Source organism: Lissotriton helveticus, chromosome 9 (assembly GCF_964261635.1).
Source record: "Lissotriton helveticus chromosome 9, aLisHel1.1, whole genome shotgun sequence".
Taxonomy (NCBI): Eukaryota; Metazoa; Chordata; class Amphibia; order Caudata; family Salamandridae; genus Lissotriton; species Lissotriton helveticus.
In genome coordinates this window covers 523,305,122-523,327,636 of record NC_136070.1, presented here as the reverse complement: position 1 = coordinate 523,327,636, position 22,515 = coordinate 523,305,122, and the positions used below count along the sequence as shown (strand labels likewise).

The 22,515-nt window shown below is 44.0% G+C and overlaps 1 protein-coding gene across 1 annotated transcript in view; it reads right to left on the bottom strand.

The window, feature by feature from the left end:
• Positions 1-20,801, bottom strand: part of ACTR10 (actin related protein 10) — a 186,669-nt gene extending 165,868 nt beyond the window's left edge. Inside the window, exon 1 of the mRNA XM_078660372.1 lies at positions 20,649-20,801. Within this exon, the coding sequence (XP_078516498.1) occupies positions 20,649-20,764 (116 nt within the window). The 5' untranslated portion in view covers positions 20,765-20,801. The remainder of the gene's footprint in view (positions 1-20,648) is intronic.
• Between the last annotated feature and the right edge of the window lie 1,714 nt (positions 20,802-22,515).

Genomic DNA, 22,515 nt, shown 5'->3' with positions numbered 1-22,515 from the left:
GCCAACGCAAGGTCACGCATTGGGTCAAGAAACGTGACTCCATTTTGTTTTACAAGTTACCTAGCAACAGCCGAGGAACTCGTCGGAACGCTCATATTATCGCGATCTCCACATTGTTGGTTTATAAATCTACTTGAACTTGATGATTATTAAGCGAACGGAAGAATAACAAGGCAGAATTACCCTCATCAGTGACACGCAAATTGCGTGTCATTTCGACAAATCATCAGTGATACACACACTGTGTGTCATTTCGGCAACTCATCAGTGATACGCACACTGCGTGTCATTTTGGAATTATTCTGTTTCGCATGTAATTCTTTTGTGCATTCGGCATTCGTCAGTGATAAGTTCACTACGTGGAATTATTTTAAAAGGGTTTGAGAGTGTATCATTATTCACCAGTGATGTACACACTATTAAATATTATGGGTATTCTAGGTTATAAATCCAATCTAGATGGGTTATAAATCCAATCTGGAAATGTTATATTTGTAACTGAAGTTACTTACTTAATGTTTACTCGCTAACTATTTTTTTTTTTGTGGTTTTCTCCTCATTGCTCATAGGTACAATTTGATTTAAGTGTGCGCGAACTGATGCAAGGTTTAATTTTTCTTTAAAAAAGAAATTGGTGCATTTGTTCATTCTGTTATCAGGATGGCAACTACTACAATGAATTTGCCAGCACCACAAGCATTTTTTATAAGAGATGGGGAAGTTTCAAGTCAGAGATGGGAGGAATGGAGGGATTATTTGATCAATTATTTGGAAACGTTTGAGAGTAAGGAATTGACTCCAGAAAGGAAGAAGAAAATACTTTTGCATTGTCTTGGACCGGGGGGGGGTTGAGAGTTTACAACAGAATTGAGAAAAAGAATGCTGGAGGAAGTGATAGTAATGTCTTCACACAGGCTATTAATGATCTCAATGCTTACTTTGCACCTACTGTATGTAAGGCAGTACATAGGTTTAATTTTTATCATAGGAAGCAAGAGCCTAATGAGAAAATAGAGGATTATATTGCTTTGCTCAAAAGACTTGCCTTGTCTTGTAATTTTGGCACCATTGAGGAGGATTTGATACGCGATCAACTTGTGATGCATTGCAACAATAGTGGTTAGCAAGATAAGTTGTGGGTAAATGGTGATGCCAGTCTAAGAGAAATTTCAGCAATAATTGGCAAAGCTGAATTAACATCAAGGTGTGCTAAAACTGTAGTTAATAAAGCCAATGATGGGAATAGTGATGAAATGATTAAAATAGATAGAACACCTGTTCAATCCAAGAGAAATTTTGACCAATGTAAGGGGAAAGGCGTAACAAGAGAAACCAGACACGGTACAACCTTTGAGAATAAGGGGGATTGTTTTCGTTGTGGGAGTTCTACACATCTGACTAATGACAGAAGATGCCCTGCCTTAGGTCAAACATGTGCCTATTGCAAAATGACCGGTCATTTTGCTAGGGCTTGTAAAAATAATAAAAGGGTGTCGTGTATTGTAGAGGAATGCGATGAGGACTATGATGGCGGGGAGCAAGATGTTGGTGACGTTGTGGTTTCTTATGTTAGTGATGAGTATGATGACGAATTAGTTATTGTGTAAGGGTGTTGTGAATGGTTTTCTTCTGGGTCTTTCGCACTTATTATTGTGTATTTACAGGAACATGTTGACAGGGACATAACTGAAGGTGCAATCTAATAGGAGTGTATAGCATGGAGAAATCTTTTTACCTTATTTTTTTTTGTTTTTGTGTGTTTTATGTCTCATGGTTGTTATTGTGAAGGGGGGAGAAGAGTCTTGGGTTTTAACCCAGGTACGTTTTGTTTGTTATTGTAAATGGGGGAGAAGTGTTGTGTCTCGAGCCGGGAACCTGTTCCTTGCACTTCTTGGCTCGAACACTGCACAGCTGTGTTCGAGCCGGGAACCTGTTCCTCGCACTCCTAGGCTCGAGCACTGCACAGCTGTGTTCTTGTGCTCGTGCATCCTCGCTCTGCTTAATGTGCTATTATTCAAATTGTGGTGGGGATTCGTGATGTGTGAAAGGAGTTGGGGGCAGTTCGGGTGGTGAGAGCTGGTCGGCGGCTGCGTCCGCGTCTCCTCTGTGAATCTGGGTTATTTCATTAATAAAAGATGATCTATGAATATTGAACACGCTGTTGAAGTAAAAGTGAAAAGCACATCTGAGAAGGGATGGCCGACCAGGAGGAACAATGAGTGAAATCTCCTGGGCGTCAACCAGGCACCCAAAGGAGCGACAAGTACAACTAATGCACGAATAAGAAGGCAGCATTTTTTAATGGCCCAGCAACGAACGAACGGTAATGATGGGTGTGCCAAAATTCTACAGAATAGATTACAACAGGTCTTGCAGACAGCGCGAGCACGGTCTTAGGCTCAACCTAAAAAGGTAGACAACGTCTGTCAGTGCAATCAATCGATTTGGTTTTTTCAATAGTAAAAATATTACACCAGGCTTGACTAACCCAGTTCAAGTTCAGATGCAGCACAAACACCAGAAGAAGTAGGAGCTTCCCTGAAATAGCAGGTCCAGGTAGGGAAAGTCTTTGATAATGCTGATCCATCAGGCTGGACTAGGGGTGGTGAGCAACACACTAGATACATTATACAGCGAGTGCCTACTAAAACATAGTAATTATAAAATGTTGGCATATGCACCTCCGAGAAATCTACTCTGTTTTCACAGGTTTGGTTGAGCTGCACTATAGTAAAACTTAACAAATGATACTGGCCAAGATCATAAAAACTGGACCAGGTACGTGTTATTTTAGGGTATGGTCTGTGACATAGGGTTGAACAAAAGTCAGTGTGGGAAGTGATAGTGGAACGCAACGGCTGTGCATGGTTTTAGGATGTTTCGCATCCTAAAAAGGTGAAGGGTTTCAGTGACATTATAAAGCCACCTTTCGCAGTGGAAATGGTTGTTTTTCACTGCATCTTTAATGGAAAGTGCTGCTATTGCCTTGAAATGGAGCAGCATTTGCTTAACCCCTTGCATGCGCGGCGAATTCTCGTGCTGTGCGGCCGTTTTAAAGAGTGGGCGGTATCATGACGGCCCCCAGCCGTCATCAGCACACGCCCACCGTGATGCATGACGGACGGGGCCGTCATCAGCATGGAAGGGGTTAAATTAACAATCCATAAATACAGCTAGAACACAATAATACACAACAACGCAATAACACAGGACTCAACAAAACAACCACAATAATATACAAGAATGCAATGACAAAAGTCCCACTGTAAAACACAGGCATAGTCTAACACAGCACAAAAATAACAATTGAACACAACATACCCACTTGGCTGCCAAGCTTTTACTCTTGGAAGGCTAAGCCCCTTTTTGGCTATTTGGGGTAATTTGTGCTTAGTTCTACATAACTTTTTTCCACAAAGGGTATCCACTCCAATTTTGCATCCTTGTTTTCCAACATCCTGGGGATTCCAAAGATATGCATTGTTTGTGGATTCCTCTTGAGGGGACTGAGAAAATATAGCAACATTTTGGGGGGATATATAGGAAAAATTACTCCACAAGAAAACCTTCAGTTTTGTTCCTAAAAAAAAAAATTAAATAAGGGTTTGCTGTGCTAAAGTCACAATTTTCCCAGCTTTGGGAACATTTAGAGCTGAATCAAAAAACTATTTTTTTAAGCACAGACTAGGCATTTTTCAAAGAGGTAGTCTATTTTTCCAAATGTTTGTGCTTTCTATTTTAGGATGGAAACCCTTTGATGATTCAGGAAAGACATCGATTTCTGAAAAGTAGACAAAATTCTAAATTCAGTAAGGGGCTATCTGTTTATTTATGTAGACATCTCATGGTTTTGTAGAAGAAACTAACTTTTGAAATAAAAAATATTGAAAATGAGTATAGAACAAAATGGCCATTTGTGACAACGTTTTAATTTCTAACTTATTGTCACAATGGGCAATTTACAAAAGCAATATAGCATTACGTCCGCTGGAACTTTCCGGTTGCGGTGATATATAGGATTTGTAGGGTCTCCAAGAACAGGAGGTACTAAAAGCCAGCAACTGAAATGCATCTTGCAATGGTTTTTTATTGAATACCAAGTATAGAGTAATTCATGTGGTTAACTATAAACGGCGAAAAATTGGTATCAGATAAACCTATGTATTTCTGAAATAGACACCAGAACAGAGTTTATGAGCATTGGTTATTTGTAAACCTCTGAACTTATGGGTACCCATATTACCATGTGATTCAGAGGGCATTTATCAAAATACCTCTTCCTTACAACCCGCCTTACATTTGGAGAGAAATACTACTGGTAATAACAAATGCTCATCTATTCTGTATTACCACACGTCTCCTGATGAAAATGGTGCGTCACTTGGGTGGGTAGGTGCCTAACGAAACATGGACACATAAGATGTAAGGCCTATGAAAATCTAAAAGTACATATCACAGTATTAAAAGTGTTTTGTGGAGCGTGCCAGTGCTAATATTGAAAAGTTAAGCATGGACTAAAAACAAAGGTCATCCCGAGGATGTATGAATTGTTTTCGTGGGGGAAGTCGCACACAGACTTCACAGCTAAAAGCAGCTACCCTGAATTAGCAACCTAAACTATGTTCCTTCGACTTACTCGATGAAAAAGCAATTATCAAATCAAAGGCATAACCATGACAGGCTCCCCAACACATTGCTTCCCCTAAATAAATCCTACTTTATAACAATACTAAATGTATCAGCACTCTCTTTTTACTTTTAACTCCTCATCTTACAAGTATGTATCTCATGGTGCTCAGCAATTACACCCCTACATTTTAATATTTATTATTACTTTTTAATATCTCCTCTAAATGACCAGATTATTAACTCTCACATGCTCTAACTATGTCAATAGTACCCCAGACGTGACCACCTGGCTCAAAGACGTTCGTGAATGGTCCCTAGCTGAAGAGGTCCACATGAAACTTACTAGAAGGGATGAGAAATTGCAAGACGATCTACTACTTTGGTGGGACATGTGTCACTCTGGGCTGGCAGAGGGGGGACCCTTCGCAAGAGGCAACCGACAGTGAGGAGGGGAGTGGGGTGGGTATAGCCGGGGGGTTCGCTCACGATGGGGGACAGGTGGGTTGACCCTAGTGCTGTAGACAGTGGACTTCAGTGATGTGCCTGGTTTCTTCCCTCACTGTGATATGATTGTATATGATTTTCTCCTTTCCCCATTGTACATCTCACTTCCGGATGCCACCTTTTGCCGTGTAAGCCACTGATAATGTCAAAGTATGCCTACATATATTGATTTGATGCCAAATGTTTTTTAGTATGGTATTGTAATTTGTGAACTCAAAAATAAAGTCAATATAAAAAAACTAAGTTGATAGTAAATCAGACCATTTTAACAGAACAGCACTCTGCTGAAGTCAAGATCTCCGGACTTGACTGAGGTCTAATGGCTTTTCAACAATGAACCCTAACAAAAAATGTCAAACTCATGTTCCATAGCGCAGTTTACCACCATCAGTCACCCAGGCTGTACATCCTTGTGTGGGGCGTCACTTCCTGTGGTCCCTCGGCTTCCCTTCCTGTCCCTGTGTCTGAGGACATCAGTTAATTCGTACTGGTTGAGCCAGTGGAAGCTACTTGTTGCCTTTACTTAGTGCACTTTTGTGTGCGCAATGCCCAACCACCTGAGCTGACAACTGGACAATCTGATCTCTACTGTTCTAACTTCAAATCCTGCTTTTCTGCCACCAACAGGTGCTACGAATGAGGTGAATGACTAACCTTAAGATGAGGACTGCCTACAGGCTCCCTACCATATTGCCCTTCCTACAAACGATATGAGATTTATCGTGGCTGGTATCACTATTGGCCTCTTGGAGGGCAGGGTAAACTCTTCCAGCTACTATGGCTCAGTAAGCACTCCATAACACATGGCTAAAAACAGTAACACTGACAACGCCAATACCAATACAACTCAGACTGCTGAGACCTATTGGCTTTGCAAAAGCTTGCTTTATTTGTCTTCAGGTAAGTGCGCCTACTGGGATGTATTCAAAGATATTTCAGCAATAATTGATCACTTCAATTTAGGTAAGTTCTATTCAAGTAACTCACATTTGGATTATTCAGAAAACAATTTAAATAACTTATCAATGAGTAAATCATCAAAAAAGGGAAGAAAGATTTAGAAGAAACAGGTGTATATATTCGGAAAAATAATTTGGTATTGATTCAAGATAGTTCATTTATTCAGGGTACATAAAAAAACAACACAATGTAGCCAGAAGTGATGATTACATGGGATTGAATATCCTTTGCAGATACAATTGTGAACACCTTTTCACAAATATGTTTTTGAGGCAATTTGAAGAATTTACACAAAGCTAACATTGCCTTCAATACATTGAAGTAAAGAATAGGTGTGATAGTCGGCGTTTCGGTCTAAATATGGTTGTGTCCGTTAGACCATCCTCAGGACGTTGAATATGTTGAATAAAAAAAGACCCTTCTCATTTGGTAGGGATTCTATTTGGTATTTAAGAACCGCAATATTTTGGAAGACAACAGTTCATTGATTCCAGCATTTAATGATTGTATATGGCCAAAGCAAGGACCCAGTTGTTTGTGGGCTCTTGGAGCAAAGTCCAATGACGGATCTGTATTTCAATGCAGAGAGGTTTGAGAAGTTCAAGCTCGCATAGCAGTCGGAAAACAACTGGGTCCTTGCTTTGAGCATCTACAATACACACTTACCTGCTCATACTAAACTGCCCAAGCCGCCATGGTTTTATTGGGTTCACCATTTTTTGTGATTTTATTGGTCTTCAAGCACTCAATAGGAATACTTGCGTTTTCAGGCCATCTCCCCAATCCATGTTCCTTTTCATCCCTCTGCCCTCGCTATGTTTCTTCTCTAATCTGCATCCCCCCACCGTGATCGTATTTGTCTTTTCCCCATCCGTCTGCCTTTTATCACACTTATCACTGAGTGATTTTGGTGCTATTAAGTTTGCACTGTTGCGTTTGTGCAGTGGCTGTTCTATGTTCCTAACATACTTGTTATACATGACCTTCACTGTTCCCGTTTTTTAGAGCTATTTTTAGGTTTCACTTACACAGCGTTTGCACTGTGCTACAGATGTCTATTGTTTTTAACATAAACTTAAAAGGAACTTACATCCCACCTCCTCTCTTTCCTGGCTTCTCATTGGTTCTGGCGTATCCTCCATTTCTATTGGCTGTAGCATATTTTCCTGTAGATACCAATGCTTGTTCCTAGTCTGCTTCTCTTATCAGCTTTCCGCAGCCAAAATACTGTTAACATCCACTTTGGTGAAACTCTATTGTCATAAAGTTTTGCCGTTGCAGTATATTTATATAACAATGTATCACCCAGAGAGATTAAGTGATTTGCACAGTCACAGGATGTTCTGCAGCGCCGCCGTGACTCGAACCGGGATCCCCAGCTCTCAAAGTCAGCAACTCTGCCACATCCTCTTCACTCCTGTGTTATTTGCCAGGGAGCTCTTTCCTTCTCCCGGATGATGAAAACAGCGCTTTATTCATTACATAGGTGAAACCGATGCATTAACAATGCTTGTTTAACTTGACTGCAATACTTCATAGGAGTACTTGTGTTTTCAGGACGTCTCCTCATACGTATTGCCGTTTTACCTTTCACCCCTCTGCATCCGTCTATTTCTTCTCTAATCTGCTACCCCTGCCATCATTCGTGTTCATATTTCCCCGTCCATTTGCCTTTTATCACACATCGTTGTGTGATTTTGTTGCTGTTAAATTGGCACTCCTGCGTATGAGCTGGGGCTGTTCTATGCTCCCAATATACCTGCTCTGCCTGAGAGTGAAGCTCGTACGGTGTCGTTGGTTGGGTAGCTGGTAGGTGTAGCATGAATGATTTATTTAAAAAAAAAAACAACAAAAAAAACACTTTTATCCTGAAGGGCAGGAAAGATGAAGACATTTATCAGCATGCACGAGGGAAAACGAGTCTATACAGCCGTTGTGCAACTGCATCTATTCCGTGGCAACTAACCTACTTATGTTGATAGAGACCCCTCTAAAACTCTTTGCCGGCTCCAGCCACAGAGACGATTTATGGCATGGGCAAAGTGGGCTCTGGCCCAGGGCCCCAGCCTTTCAGTGGGCTCCAAATAGAGCCTGCTCTGTTCTGCAGTCTTGCCCTGATGAACTTCAATAATTCTTTAACAGATTGTTTTAAAAAGCTTTCCTTTAATTTATTTTTAATGTGGATGATGTGGGAGTGTCAATTACAGACATTTTCCAGAAATGTGTTTATGTTTCAAGCAACATCCATAAAAAAGTTTATTTTAGATCAAAACAGAACCTGACATATGAGAAATGAGAGGGGGAAATTTTAGTAAATTGCTGTTGTGTTACACTATTGAAAATACAGGTCATTATTGCTGAATATTAGATGTAAACACATTTAGAATTTGGACAAGTGTGCTTGTGCACCAGTGACCTGGCCAAATAGGGCAGGAAAGACCTGAAATTGGATCATATTTTAAAAGCTGTTCTGAACAGGGGCCCCCAAAATACGTTTGGCCCAGGGCCCTCCAAATCCTTAAGATGTCCCTGTCCAGCCATTCCTTTCTTGTGGTTGCGTGCTATCTTTCTCTAGGAAGTGTGAGACATTCGTATGTGGTGAAAACATCTACACGGAATTTGTAAAATCCCGCAAACTCGGACGGTAGATCAAAAAATGTGTGCAGATAAATATATCTCCATTTTCTATAACGCAGATGTGTTCTTTTCCTACGGAGCACATTAGAAGGGAACATCCAGTCCAAAAATTCCAAAACAATTATCATATTAATGGACCGCCATAAAAAATCAGACAACCAATCAGAAAAAGTAATAAGGGGTCTGGACGAAAGCTCACAGTTAAACCACCTGTGATACAACATCTATTAGAGTCGATGTAAATCTAGCAGGAATACTGGGCAGTCAAACATGCCCAAGATGCAAAAGACGCCTAAATGTAAAACACGAGCTATCTGCAGATAATAAAAAAAATTAAATGTCTCTTTTTTTATGAACATAGAGAAATAGAAAATACATATTTAGAATGTGAATAGTTTGAGGCATGTGTACCGGTTAATATAAACACATCTTTCTTCTGAAATGTCAAGAAATAACTTCAAAATGAAATACAAACAGCTGCGACTTCTCTGTGTGGGAATGGAGCAGTGTGTACACAGACACTAGCCAGCAGATAAGTGTTACAAAATGCTGTGCACAATAAAGCAAGCACCTTGTACTCTTCTCATTGCGCCTAAATCCCTGCCCAGGCTCACAGTGGATAGGGTGAAAGTTGCTCAAAGGTATTGTTGAAGAACATAGTTGTAGAGTAACAGCAGTGGTTTAAGGTGTGTCTAATGTCACGTCACTTACAGATTCATAATGTAGCATGGTAAATAAAATAAATAAATACAACGTTTGCTGGATAATTTGCCAGCAGAAATGCAGTAACTCAAGGCTTGAAAACACGTGCCTTTACTCAGTACTTAGTGCACCTGCAGAAGGAAGCTACCAGCAGTACCGATGCCCATGCTGCATAATACACAGGGGCTCACACTGCAGAAAAATAAATGGACATGTATTATGTATAACATTCGCACAAGGGCAGCGCAATTTTATGCCCATTTTTTACCGGTGCGTCAGATGTAGCTTCTTTTTCATCAACCATACATTAGCTCATTGTTTGGCATTTATGAACATCCAGTTGCTCAAGCTATCTTTGTTTCACTCCAGACTGGTTCGTGATAGCAGTTTATGCACAAGTAGTTGTTCTATGCTTCACAGCTACTATCACATTACAAAGTAGCGCTCTGAAAGCGTAGCGGTATGACTCAGACAGTGCTTGCTTTGTCAGAGCGCTTATTTCCATCACTTTCAGCAATCAGCTGTGATGCTATTCAGCATGGCTAAAAGACACAGATATTGACAGCGGCAATAGTTCTCGGATTGCCGCAGCCGATTGGCTTTGCCAATGTTTGTTTATATATGTTGCTAGGTTTGCTATCCTCACGCTGATGTGCGCACATGCTGCCATAAAAAATCTGGAGCAAACTCTTCGGGCTTCACACACAACACCGAAACACAACAAACAGAATCCATTTAAACCAACACCAATTCATCCACCCACAAATTCCAGAAGTATTAACTATCCACCTGCCTTCCCAGTAAGAACATTTGCTCTCGTCAAGCAGTAACAAAGCCCTATAGACTCTTTACATTACAAAACTATGCTCTAGCACATTCACACAGATGTATTAACAAGCATTTACAATGCAATGGTTTCGCCTTTGGAAAAGTTAGAGCTATTGGCATTGTAAATGACAAAATTTGTATTTATGTGTTGGTTTTGAAAACAGATAAATAAATGGCATTGTCATTTACATTGCCATTAGCTTAATCTCTCGCAAATGTCCTCGGCTCTGGCAGGGCAGGGAGAGGCTGCAGGAGGTTCCTGACGAGAAAGGAGCATTACGTGAACTCACCCGCTCGCCCTAGCTCCTAGAAAAAAACAAAACAAGAGATTTGCATAGATCTAACAGCTAAAAAAAATCAATAATTATGAACAAATATGGAGGAGAAAAACCTTGAAGTTTCTGGCTTTAAAGAGAACGTTTCCCCAGGACCACAAATACACCGCACACCCCCTTCCCTACTTCTAACAGGAGCATTCACCCAAGAATCAAAGCACTGGCAGGGACCCACTGCAGCTGCCAAGCAGCATTTACAAGATCATTAGAGGTGTCTGCCGAGCTGCCAATCACATACATCTGATAGTGCAGCCCTCAATCACACTGCAGCTCTTATCCTCACTTGTACCCACTCGTGTGTGGAGACAGAAGGGGCCACTAGAGAGTCACTGGGAGACAGACAGCAGAGGACGAAGGCATGGACACGAGGAACACACACTGGGAGACAGGAGGGAGTGACAGATGTAGGGGAAATGGAAACGGAGGAAGAGGCAAACACAGGCAGTTACAGACACTGGGAGACACAGACACTAAGAGACACAGAGACAGAGGCGGACCACAGAACCTGCTGACACTGGGAGAGAAAGACCATGGGAGATGTGGACACATGGGAGGTAGACACAAGAAATCACAGACACTGGGAGACACAGACACTAAGAGACACAGAGACAGAGGAGGACCACAGAACCTGCTGACACTGGGAGAGAAAGACCATGGGAGATGTGGACACATGGGAGGTAGACACAAGAAATCACAGACACTGGGAGACACAGACACTAAGAGACACTGAGACAGATAAAGATGTGGACCACAGAGCCTGCAGACTGTGGGAGAGGCAGACCATGGAAGATGCGAACACATGGGAGATGCACATGGGAGAGACAAGCCCATGGGAGAGACAAGCACATGGAGACACAGAGGTGGGCCACAGAACCCGTGGACACTGGGAGAGACAGACTTTGGGTGATGCAGGCACAAAGGAGATGTACACTGGAGACCAGACACATGGGAATCATAACGCAGAGACACAGAATATGGGAGAAACATACACTAAGAGCGACACAGAGATGGACCACAGAACCTGCAAACACTGGGAGAGACAATCCGTGGGAGATGCATATGGGATATGAGGGCACGTGGGAGAGAAAGACATATGGGTATCACAGACACTGGGAGACACAGACACTAAGACACAGTGATGGACCACAGAACCCGCAGATACTGGGAGAGAGAGTCACATGGGAGAGGCAGATACATGGGTATCACAGACACCGGGAGACACAGAGACTAAGACAGAGAGACACATTGATGGACCACAGATCGCGCAGACACTGGAAGAGCCAGACCTTGGGAGATGCAAATGGTAGATACCAGGACATGGCAGAGAGCGATACATGGAAGAGAGAGACACATGGGCGAGGCAGATACATGGGAATCACAGACACCGGGAGATACAGACACTGTGTCACAGAGACACATTGATGGACCATCGAACTCGCAGACAGTGGGCGATACAGACCTTGGCAGATGCAACACAGGGAGTATCAGACACATGGGAGAGGCAGACAGAGTGACTCACAGACACTGGGAGACACAAACACCAATAGACAGATGGACGACAGAGCCTGCAGACACTAGAAGAGACAGACTTTGCGAAATGCAACAAGCAATACAGGGAGACTCACACATATGGAAGAGGCAGACAGAGTGACTCAGACACCGAGAGAAAGAGACACTAAGAAACAGAGAAAAAGAGATGGGCCACAGACACTGGGTGATACACACAGACACTTGGTGATACAGACTTTGAGATGCAACAAAGGGAGAATCAAACAAATGGGAGACGCAGACGACTCAGACACTGAAAGACACAGACACTAAGAGACAGACGGACAACAGAGCCTGCAGACACTAGAAGAGACACCTTGGGAGATGGCAACACAGGTAGAAACAGACAGAGGACACAGTCACACAGACAAGAGCTGCACACACAGAGAGACTAAGACACAGACAGCAGACAAAGATATGGACCACAGAAGCCACAGACACTGGGAGAGAGAGAGAAAGAGAAACCCCAGCAGCCGTGAACACCGAGACACACGCTGCTGCACACTTTAAAAAATTTTTTTTTTACAGAGTCTTATATAGCACAAACTGGACCCGCATCGGGTATTAGAGTGCTTTATATAGCACCAGTTCAATTACTTGAGGACACATTCATTTTTGATAGGCAAGGGATATTAAGTGATTTGCCCAGAATCAGAGGATGTTCAGCTTCATTGCCGAGACTCGAACCCAGTTCCCCAGATTCAAGGTCGACTACCCTAGCCGTTAGGCCAACTCCTCTCTCCCCTAACACCTTGAGCGACGGACGCTGAGAGACTGAACCATGAACACTAAGACAATGGGGTTCAGAGACATTTGGGCGACGCGAACAATGGAAGACACAGGGAGAGCAATGGACCCCGCGAGACGCAGATAGGATGACAATAGATCGTTACGGACATCGGGGAGATGTGCACACTGAGGGAGGGGGGTAGGGCGAGCTTAATGGAGGAGCAAACATATGGGGTGACACCGAAAGATAATGGGGTGTCTGGGACACTGGGAGACAGAACCGGACACAAGGGAGTCTGTGACACAGAGACAGAGCCGGACACAAGGGAGTCTCAGACACTGGGAGACAGAGGCAGGCACTGGGGAGTCTGGGACACTGGGAAAGGATGAGTCGTCACAGAAAATGACACCCTGGAGTCCTGGTCTCTGGGTGACTCTGGGAAGACACTGACATGAACCCAGAGGTGCAGTACCATAAGAAGACGCGCGAAGCCGAGGGCACATTGTCGAAGCTGAGCGCACACTGCTAACAAACAAACCCCTCACGTAGCAGGTTCGGTTTGCACACATATAAAAGCAGAGACACAAATGAATGGCAAAAACGGTTGCTGACCTATCTATCGACAGGTCCTGGCCTATCTATCACCAGTTCCTGACCTGTGACCAAGGTTGTGACAGTGAACGAATGAACGAGCACAGCTGCTAACTCCACCTGCTTCTAACAGCTGTACTTGGGTCCGTGAGCAAGAGGGCCAGAACAAAGCCCAAAGTCACACAGTGTGTCAGTGATGAAGCTGCTAACAACTGAAATGCAGGGAGAAGTGAGAGAAACCTAGAGGCAATTTGATTTTGAGCTCCCGCAACGTTAAAATCAAAACTACAAAACCCATAATGCATGTTGTTGGCCGAAAAGCCCGACATGGAACCTCACGTGCATTGAAGTGAGACACACCGACACTCAAAGGGGTGAAGACTGTAAAGTAAAGTAAAATATATATTCTGCCTTGACTGTTATGACGCTTTGGGGGCTCAATGTATAGGACATGAAAGATGGATTTGAAAAGCAGCCTTAAATGCCTCCGATATCCCATTCCCCGTGGGAAATGCTGATCACTCTTTCACACCTTGTCTTTGTCGAAGGAGCCTGGGAATGCACGAGGCTCGCGCACGTTCGGCCCGCAAACAACGTGACAGGTAGTGCCAAACGGTACCTTGGGCATACCTTATTAGTGGGAACCCAAGTCCCATCGGCAGATTCAGCACTCAGAACCTGAGCGGCTACTACTGAGGGCATGCCCAGTTTGGAATATCAGGCCACCCTCGTATACACAATTTCAAAGTGCTGATGTTACTACCCAAGTTGCGACACACTGTGAACTATGCAAAATTACATTTATAAACCAACAAGAAATGTTTAAAAAACCAAAGTTCCTATATGAAAAAGTAGAGGCCCGCAGAACAAATATATCAAGAGGAAGCGAGGGACGCCTTACCAATTTATTGAGAGAAGGTGAACTTGAACCTGCCCAGGGACAGGCAGCGTGCGGCGCTGGCCGACAGCTAGAGCACTCGGTAATATACAGCACCAGCAAGCAAATCCTGCGGCGCTTCCGGTCCGTCGTCAGTGTTACTGGCAGAAGCGAAAGTGGTACATTCTGAATTCATCTTTTGAAGCGAGAGTGAAAGGGGCTTTAGAGGGCGCAGATAAGTATTTAAAAGAAAGAGCCCGGCGGTAAACTGTACACGAACTTTATTTTATTTTATTGTATTTTATAAATAGAACGGTTGTTTTGTTAACATTTGCCAGAATGTACAGCTGGTGGTGAGAAACTATTATAGTGCAGGAGCTTTCGGGGCCCCATACTCTTCATGGAGGGTTGATTGAGAAAACCTTCAATGAAAGCCGCCCAACTGAAGGATCCCAGGCTGAGTCTATGTTACATTTCTAACATGTTGACTGTAAGTGTTTTCATTTAGTTTTGCATCGGAGATTTAAGGTAAAGGCAGGGAATTGGCCTATTCTGAAAGAAGTACAAATTAAGGAAATTTATGGCTACAAAGAACAAAAAAGTCAGGTCCCGGGCCGGCCAGCCAATCACAGCGCGGCCCGGGGAATGACGTCAAGGGGGTGTCCCGGGCCGGCAGCCAATGACAGCGCGGCCCAGGACAAAGGGGCGGGACTTAAAAAAAGACAGAGAAACGCCCCCGAATCGCTTTTTCACGGGAAAGCGTGATTGACAGCCTCGGTCTCCCAATGGCTAGCCTCCATTTATGGAGCTAGCCAATGGGAGACAGAGGCGGGACCAAAGCCTCATATGTAGGATCATGAGATTTCGCCCTGGGCGGAGCAACTGCTACGCAGTTGCAACGCCAGGGCGAAACCTAAAAATGAAGAATGTGCATAATGTTTAAACTTACTTTATAAAAACTAGAAAATATTGCTCCTGCAGCTTTCAGCATTCTATACACACCTTCCCAGTTTCCTGGTGTACACAGACACTTTAGTATTAAAAGCACAATCTCATTTTTGTCAAACAGTTGAAAATGTTAGTAAAATACAAATATGTAACTGGTAGATATGTCTTAACGTAACGCAATTTTGGAGGCTGTGGTTAACAATTTGTTTAATAAAAAAAAGCAAATAAAATATACCATATTTCAAACTGTTGTTGACACAACAATAGAGACTGGCTGATGGCATATGTGACACGGGCTTTTTGGGAGCTATGATTTGACAGAAGGCTAAACAAAGCAGATTACTGGTTTTGCACTACTTTTAAATTTAGACATGTCTAGGTTCTAATTTGGTTTGAGGAAGCGCTATATGATTAACTAATTTACACCACATGCTCATCCCTATGCGAGTCACTTCTCTTTAGGTGTACCTGCTCAATGGAGTTTAGCTGTACTCCATGCTACACAAATGAGGTTAGAGGAAGTGATAATTTGTATGCGTGATATGAAGTTATAACGTCCATTTATGAGAAAGTGGTACAGTCAACAAACAGGATTGATAAAGCATAGATAATCACCTGCGAGGGTATCCAAGCGCTCAGATCCAAGCTGTTTGGGTGGCATCAGTTGAATAGCTAGGTCTTGAGTCCCTTTTTGGGTCCCGGAAGAGATGGCAAAGTCCGGAGATGGAGGGGGAGGCTGTTACTGGACTTAGCTGCAAGGTAGGAGAAGAAGCATCCTCCGCCGTTGCTTCGGCGGATGTGGGGGGTTTGAGCAAAGGAGTGGGAGGAGGAGGAGGATCGCAGAAGTCTGGAGAGTTGGTGAAAGTTCAGGCGGTGGTTGATGTATGCTGATCCTTGGTTTTGTAGGTACGGGTCAGAATCTTAAATAGGCCTTCTGTGGTGGAAGGGGAGTTGTTTCAGGTGAGGGGTGATGTGGATCCGTCTGAAGGACGTCAGGGAGGAGTCTGGCTGCTGAGTTATGAATGGTCTGCTGTCTCTTCAGGAGATGTGTGGCAATTCGTGAGTAGAGTGTGTTGCGGTATTCCAAGCGGCTGGTGACAAGGCTTTGCATGGCGGTGCATCTGGTGGAGACTGTGAGCCATTTGAAGATCTTTCAGCGCATGTGCGGAGTGAGGAAGCAGGTTGAGGAGACTGCTTTGATCAGGCTCTTCATGGTGAGTTTGCTATCCAGGGTGATGCAGAGGTTCTGGACGTGGTCAATGGTGGTGGAAGAGCGTCCTAGTTCAGCAAGCCACCAGGAATTGTTCCACCTGGAAGTGCTGTTCCTGAAGATCAGTACTTCTGTCTTGTCTGTGCTGAGCTTGAGGCAGTTGTTTTTCATCCAGTCTCCGTAGGAGATCATGTTCAGTCCGTGGATTCTGACGATGTTGGCGGGGTTAGTTTGGTATGGTGTCGGGGAGGAAGGTGTTGAGGGCGCCAAGGGCTTTTGTATGCTTTGTTCCAGGTGCGGTGTGAGGTGCTGGGTGGCCTGTTGGCGGGAGCTGGGGATTGCTGTGAAGGCGAAGTGGACAATTGAGTGGTCCATACAGGTGAGATCGGTGACATGGCTGTACTTGACTCTGTAACTGGCTGTGACATGAGGGTCCAGTGGGTGTGTGGGGTCGGTAACTAGCTGGATGAGGCCAATGTTGTTCATGCTTTCGAGAAGGTTGTCTGTCTTGGTGTTGTCGAGGTGAAAGTTGAGGTCTCAGAGGAAGATGTAGTGTTCGGTGTTAATGGCTTGAGGAGTGATGACTTCAGGGATGACATTGCATTAGTCAGTGAATGGTCCTGGAGGTCTGTATACGAGGAAGCCTCTGATGGTGGTTTTGCAGTCTGTTCTGAGATGGAAGTTGAGGTGGTCCATGATCGGAGTGGTGTTGTTAGTGGCAGTGGTGCAGTGGATAGATTCTTTGTGGATGATGGCAATCCCACTTCTGTATTTATTGATGCTATCCCGGTGTGCAATCTTGTAGCTGTTAGGCGTGGCCATGCCAATGTCGGTGTGGATAAGGGTTGAACCAGGTCTCGGCGAGGAAGAAGAGGTCGGGATGAGGGAGGTGATGATGTCCCAGATCTCAGCGGCGGTTTTGTAGAGCGATCAGAGTTGCCCCCATCAAACTCAGCAGGAGGTAGTGGAGTTGTCCAGGCATAGTCAAGGCTGGCGTGGTGGCAGCGGTTGCTTGCTTTGCTGTTGGTGTTGCAGGAGAAGAGGCAGTGGTGCCATGCGAAAGGTCCCACTGTTGAGCACGGAAATACGCGTCAGCAGTCGCTGCGGGCTCTGGAGTTCAAGGCTATGAGCTTGGTGCCGGTGTAGCTGCGGGCGATCCAGGGTTCCTGGCGCTGGGCTCTGCCCATGCATGGACAGGCACAGACGGGCTTGCCTTTGGAGCTCCAGTGGCGCACCTGATGCTCAGCCTGCGGACAGCGCATCCGCTGCGGGTCCTCCATTAAGTAGGTCCTGGGAGGGGTGCTGGGAGGCTGGAGTGGCGGGAAAGCGAGCGGCACCGCAGGCCGGCTCGCAGAGGCAAGAAAGCTTAATGGCGAGAAAGCACAAAACCGGTACAAAAGGGGGTGGTGATGGACGGAGCATCTGAACCAATCAAACACTCACACCCAGTCAAAAGATCTGGGTTTAATCCATCACCGTTCTTTAGCCCACTCTGCCACCCCAGTTCAGACATGGCTATATGCAAATCAGTCTGACCCTGTGCCTCATGGGAACAGTCCAGCCCGAACTGCCAAGCCATGCCTTCCCTGGACCGGAAACAAGCTTCCGAGGACCGGTTTCTGGCATTACAGCCGTCTTCAGCCCGGCTTGCTTGAATCCAGTGGCAAAGTGAGCAAGGGACTCACGTCTGAGCATACCCTGCCACACTTATGGCGGCCAAAAGCGGTACAAAAGGGGGTGGTGATGGACGGAGCATCTGAACAAATCAAACACTCACACCCAGTCAAAAGATCTGGGTTTAATCCATCACCGTTCTTTAGCCCACTCTGCCACCCCAGTTCAGACATGGCTATATGCAAATCAGTCTGACCCTGTGCCTCATGGGAACAGTCCAGCCCGAACTGCCAAGCTATGCCTTCCCTGGACCGGAAACAAGCTTCCGAGGACCGGTTTCTGGCATTACAATCAAACCCAGATCTTTTGACTGGGTGTGAGTGTTTGATTGGTTCAGATGCTCCGTCCATCACCACCCCCTTTTGTACAGAGAAAGCACAAAACAGCACAAAGAGAACAAAATACCATGCACAATATCAATTAAACGGTGAGAAAAGTACAAAACCAACAGTACAAGTGACAAAATACGAGGCACAGGATTAATAACCAGGCACAGATCACAGATCGGTGGGGAGAGAAAGCACAAAAGGCACAGAACCAGATGCAAGGTAACAGAATAACAGGCACAGGCAGGCACGCATAACCCATTGGGCTCAAAGGGCTTCAGTGGTCGAGTGTGGCAGCCTGGGCTGAGACATCTTCCCGGGCACACACACAGCCGCACCCGAGTACTTCACAGGTCTTTAAAAGACCATTTGCTTTTAAATGAGGCTTTGTTCTTTTTCACCCCTTCTTAGAGCCCCTACATCTCCACTCTGCCTATTGCTGGAAGAATTCGCCCCCCGCGAAATCTTTTCTTACACCCCCCTGAAATTTGGCTCTAGTTCTGCCTCTGGGCATAGGTAACAATATAAAGGGACACAGAGGTCAGTCGAAAGGGTAGAGGCAAAACAACTGAATCACAGAGCTATGAGCAGCAAGGGGAGCTGGCACAGGTACCTGCTCCACAGTAGTTTGAGCTTCTGCTGTGGAAAGCTGTCCGTAACCCAAATGCTATAGGTTCAAATCATGGAAGGGCCTGCTCTATCTTTCATCCATCTGAGGGCAACATAATCGGAACTACTCATAATGGGTTGCCTTATTACGATCCTGTGTCAACAGGAAATTGTTGACTCATCCGTGCATACTTTCGACAAAAAAATCCCTTCTACAAGTTGTGGTCTGGGTTCCCTTGATTTGAACTTAATTGCCTCGTCTGCACTATTTTCCTGAAGATAAACGGATTTTTGGAGATCCTAAACTTTGTATAGTAATTAAATAGAGCAAATTGCACTGACTGAAAATCCTTCTGCCAAAGGAACATCAACTGATTACAGGGCACAAGTCGGGGGTGCACAGCGTCCACCCACTATTTTCACAGGGTGGACGCCCCCCTCTGCCAAGAAGTTGGGCCCCACAGAAATATGTTGAACTTGTCCCAGTGTCATTTTCAGACACTGGTACACGTTCAGCAGCTCCTGCACAATGTCTGCTTTTTATTCTCAGCAGCAAATGTGCAGGTAGTTAGGGGGCTTTTTTTTACCCCTTCAGCTGTCCCAAAAATAAAGGCAGAAGTTAAAGGGCCATCAGGCCTCCTTTTGATCGATTATCAGACGGGAGGCGGCTTGGAACCGCTCACTTAAATGCAAAGGCACAGGAGAGGAAACAAAAGCACACAGCTTGTTATCTCTTCACAGATACTTAAGAGATGCGTGCTTTTTACTTTTTTCAGTCCCTGTCTATAAGTGCACGCACGCACAGTAAGAATGTCGGATGGGATGGTCTGTCCCAGTATTACACACAAATAACAATATAAATAGCGCTATTTTATTTCTTTTATAGCGCTACTCATCCTAATGCAGAGCCTTTTAGTGAGGTCACTTCCGGTGATGCCATGTGAGATGTCACATGTCGTCATGTGCTGTGTTGGCACAAGTCATGGTGTCACTTGCATAATTCCTGCAACTTGGCCAGTCCCCCTACTTCTTTTTATAGGGCTTGTGCCCTGACTGATTACGATGTCATTCCAAAGCCAACCCCTGTCAAACTGCATGTATAGGGCGAGGAGAAAGCACATGAAATAGAGGAGAGGTATAGGTTTAAAGCCAACGTCACTTTGCCTTCTGGACCTTTTTTTAAATCATTACATTCCACAAAAGCACTGACATTTGTTATTACGTCATATAGGCTTCAAAATGTTCTTACTATATTTCTACAAACTGGTATGCTGGGAGCAACCCCTATTTTCTGTCCCCATATAAGTGTCGGTGTCCCCTACTCAAAATGAAGCTAGGCTCCCTGCGCAAAGCAATTCAGAAGTATGATGCCTTTATTGTCTACTCTGCTGCATTATCAGCGAAAAATCGTACATACACCCCTTCTCTAAAACAGCAGGGTTTATTTGCCTGGCTCTTGGACCAGAATATAGGTTCCCAAAAGAATACAGACTCTCCTGTCTTCACATTCACTCCAGAGGCCATGCCATTCATAACTCACTTGGTGAAGGCTTCCCCCAAGTCTATAATGACAGCGGTCTTCTCGCCTCCACTTCCCAATCCCTCGTACAGCGGCATCTTTGCTGTGCTCCTGTTAGGCCACGCGCATGCGCACATAGACTGCCTTCCAGAGGTACCGGATCACTTCCTGCTGGCTCTGCGCCTGCGCACAGGCAGAACACTGCATCTGTCACACGTTTCCCTCCTTCCTGTGCTTTCGGAAGTGCCTGCATTTCTATATTTTCCGTGAATTTCACAGGAGAGACATAGAAACACCTGTATCCCTACCTTTTTGAGGACAGTATACTTTAATATTCAAACTCTAGTTCTCGAATATTTGGGAAAAGTTTGTTTTCGTCTTAACTTAACTCTTCTTGGGGAAGAGTTAGAAGGCAGCACTGTGCACGCTGAACATTGCGGTAGGGGGCCTTACGATCTTAAACAGATGGAACACCAATGTTCATAGTATCGACCCTTAGAATAGTTCTATGAAAACAGGAATTTAGGAACTTAAAGGAAGCCCGCACGACGGACACCCTCTCTTCAATAATAAAGCAGGACTGTATTATGTTGTCATTTGCAAGCCGTAGTTTATCCATTAGTTTCTCTAGTTTTTGACCGTTGAGCTTTATCTTTATCGTGATAAGTGTAGAATACCATTGTGATGTACTGCCACATACCTGCTGTTTTTTAGGTCTCGCCTAAGCAGCGCTTGGGGTGTTGATGTAGCAGGGGAGAGACACACGTTTTTGTGTACCCCCTGTAAAATTAATTTTGTATAATAATAACTGAATTAATGGTGTGATGCATGAAAATTAATCAACAAAATGCACTTAGACATTTTACACGTGGGAAACTAATTGCGAAAATAAATACACTAACAATTGTGAACAAGTCATATTAATATAGTGCAAATTTACAAAAATAGGCATGTATTTTTGTAAAAATGAGGAGGAGTCAAATAAAGTTAAATACTTATTTATTTAAGTAATATAAATGACCCACTGGTGCCCAAGCTTAGGCGTCTTGCCAGATTAACTCCAACCGCTTCTCTGGCATTCGAACCTCCACCCCTCACAAGTAAGTTCTATATCACATACTACAATTCTAAGGTGATGTACAACAATTCTTCTTATGTAAGACACAGTGACGTAAACTACTGAAACTACAATGAAAATGAAAGAAAGACATATTTACCACATGTATCTTTTCACAAAAAACAAAATTAGTCTAAAATATAATTAATTTTTTGGGCAATCTTGTACTTTTATGCGAAACATGTGAGTCATGTACAGATGGACTTGTACAAACATTACAATCTGAAACAAGATAATCAAAATTTGAATCATTACCTGAATGAGAACATTCCCTAGAATCATTACCTGAACAAGAAGGCTTCCTAATCAGTAATAAATCACCAGATACATCATCAAACCAAATGTCATCACCATCTGTCATTTTTCCAAAAAAACGTTCTTGACCTGGTTTGAGAATAACAACTGAACTTTTACTCCACCAACCCTTGCCTTTTAGTAAAACAGTGGAATCAGTGGCATCCTCAACTTCAAAAGGTACCGTAAATTTAGACATACCTTTGGGTGTTAAAGTAGGCTTAACTCTTACCCAATCACCAACCTTTATGCTTTTATTCTTGCAATAGTGAGAGTTATCATGATATGTTTTCCCATACATGTGAGCTGCAGCTATGTTGTTCCTAGCTTTAATGATAGAAGCTTCCAAATGATCCCTATATACCTTTTCTTTACTCAAGAAAGTCACTAACAAAGATTTTGCTTGTCTGCCTCTCATTAAAAAATAAGGAGAAACACCCGTACAGCTGTTAGGAGTTAAATGGTAGCTCCAAATCT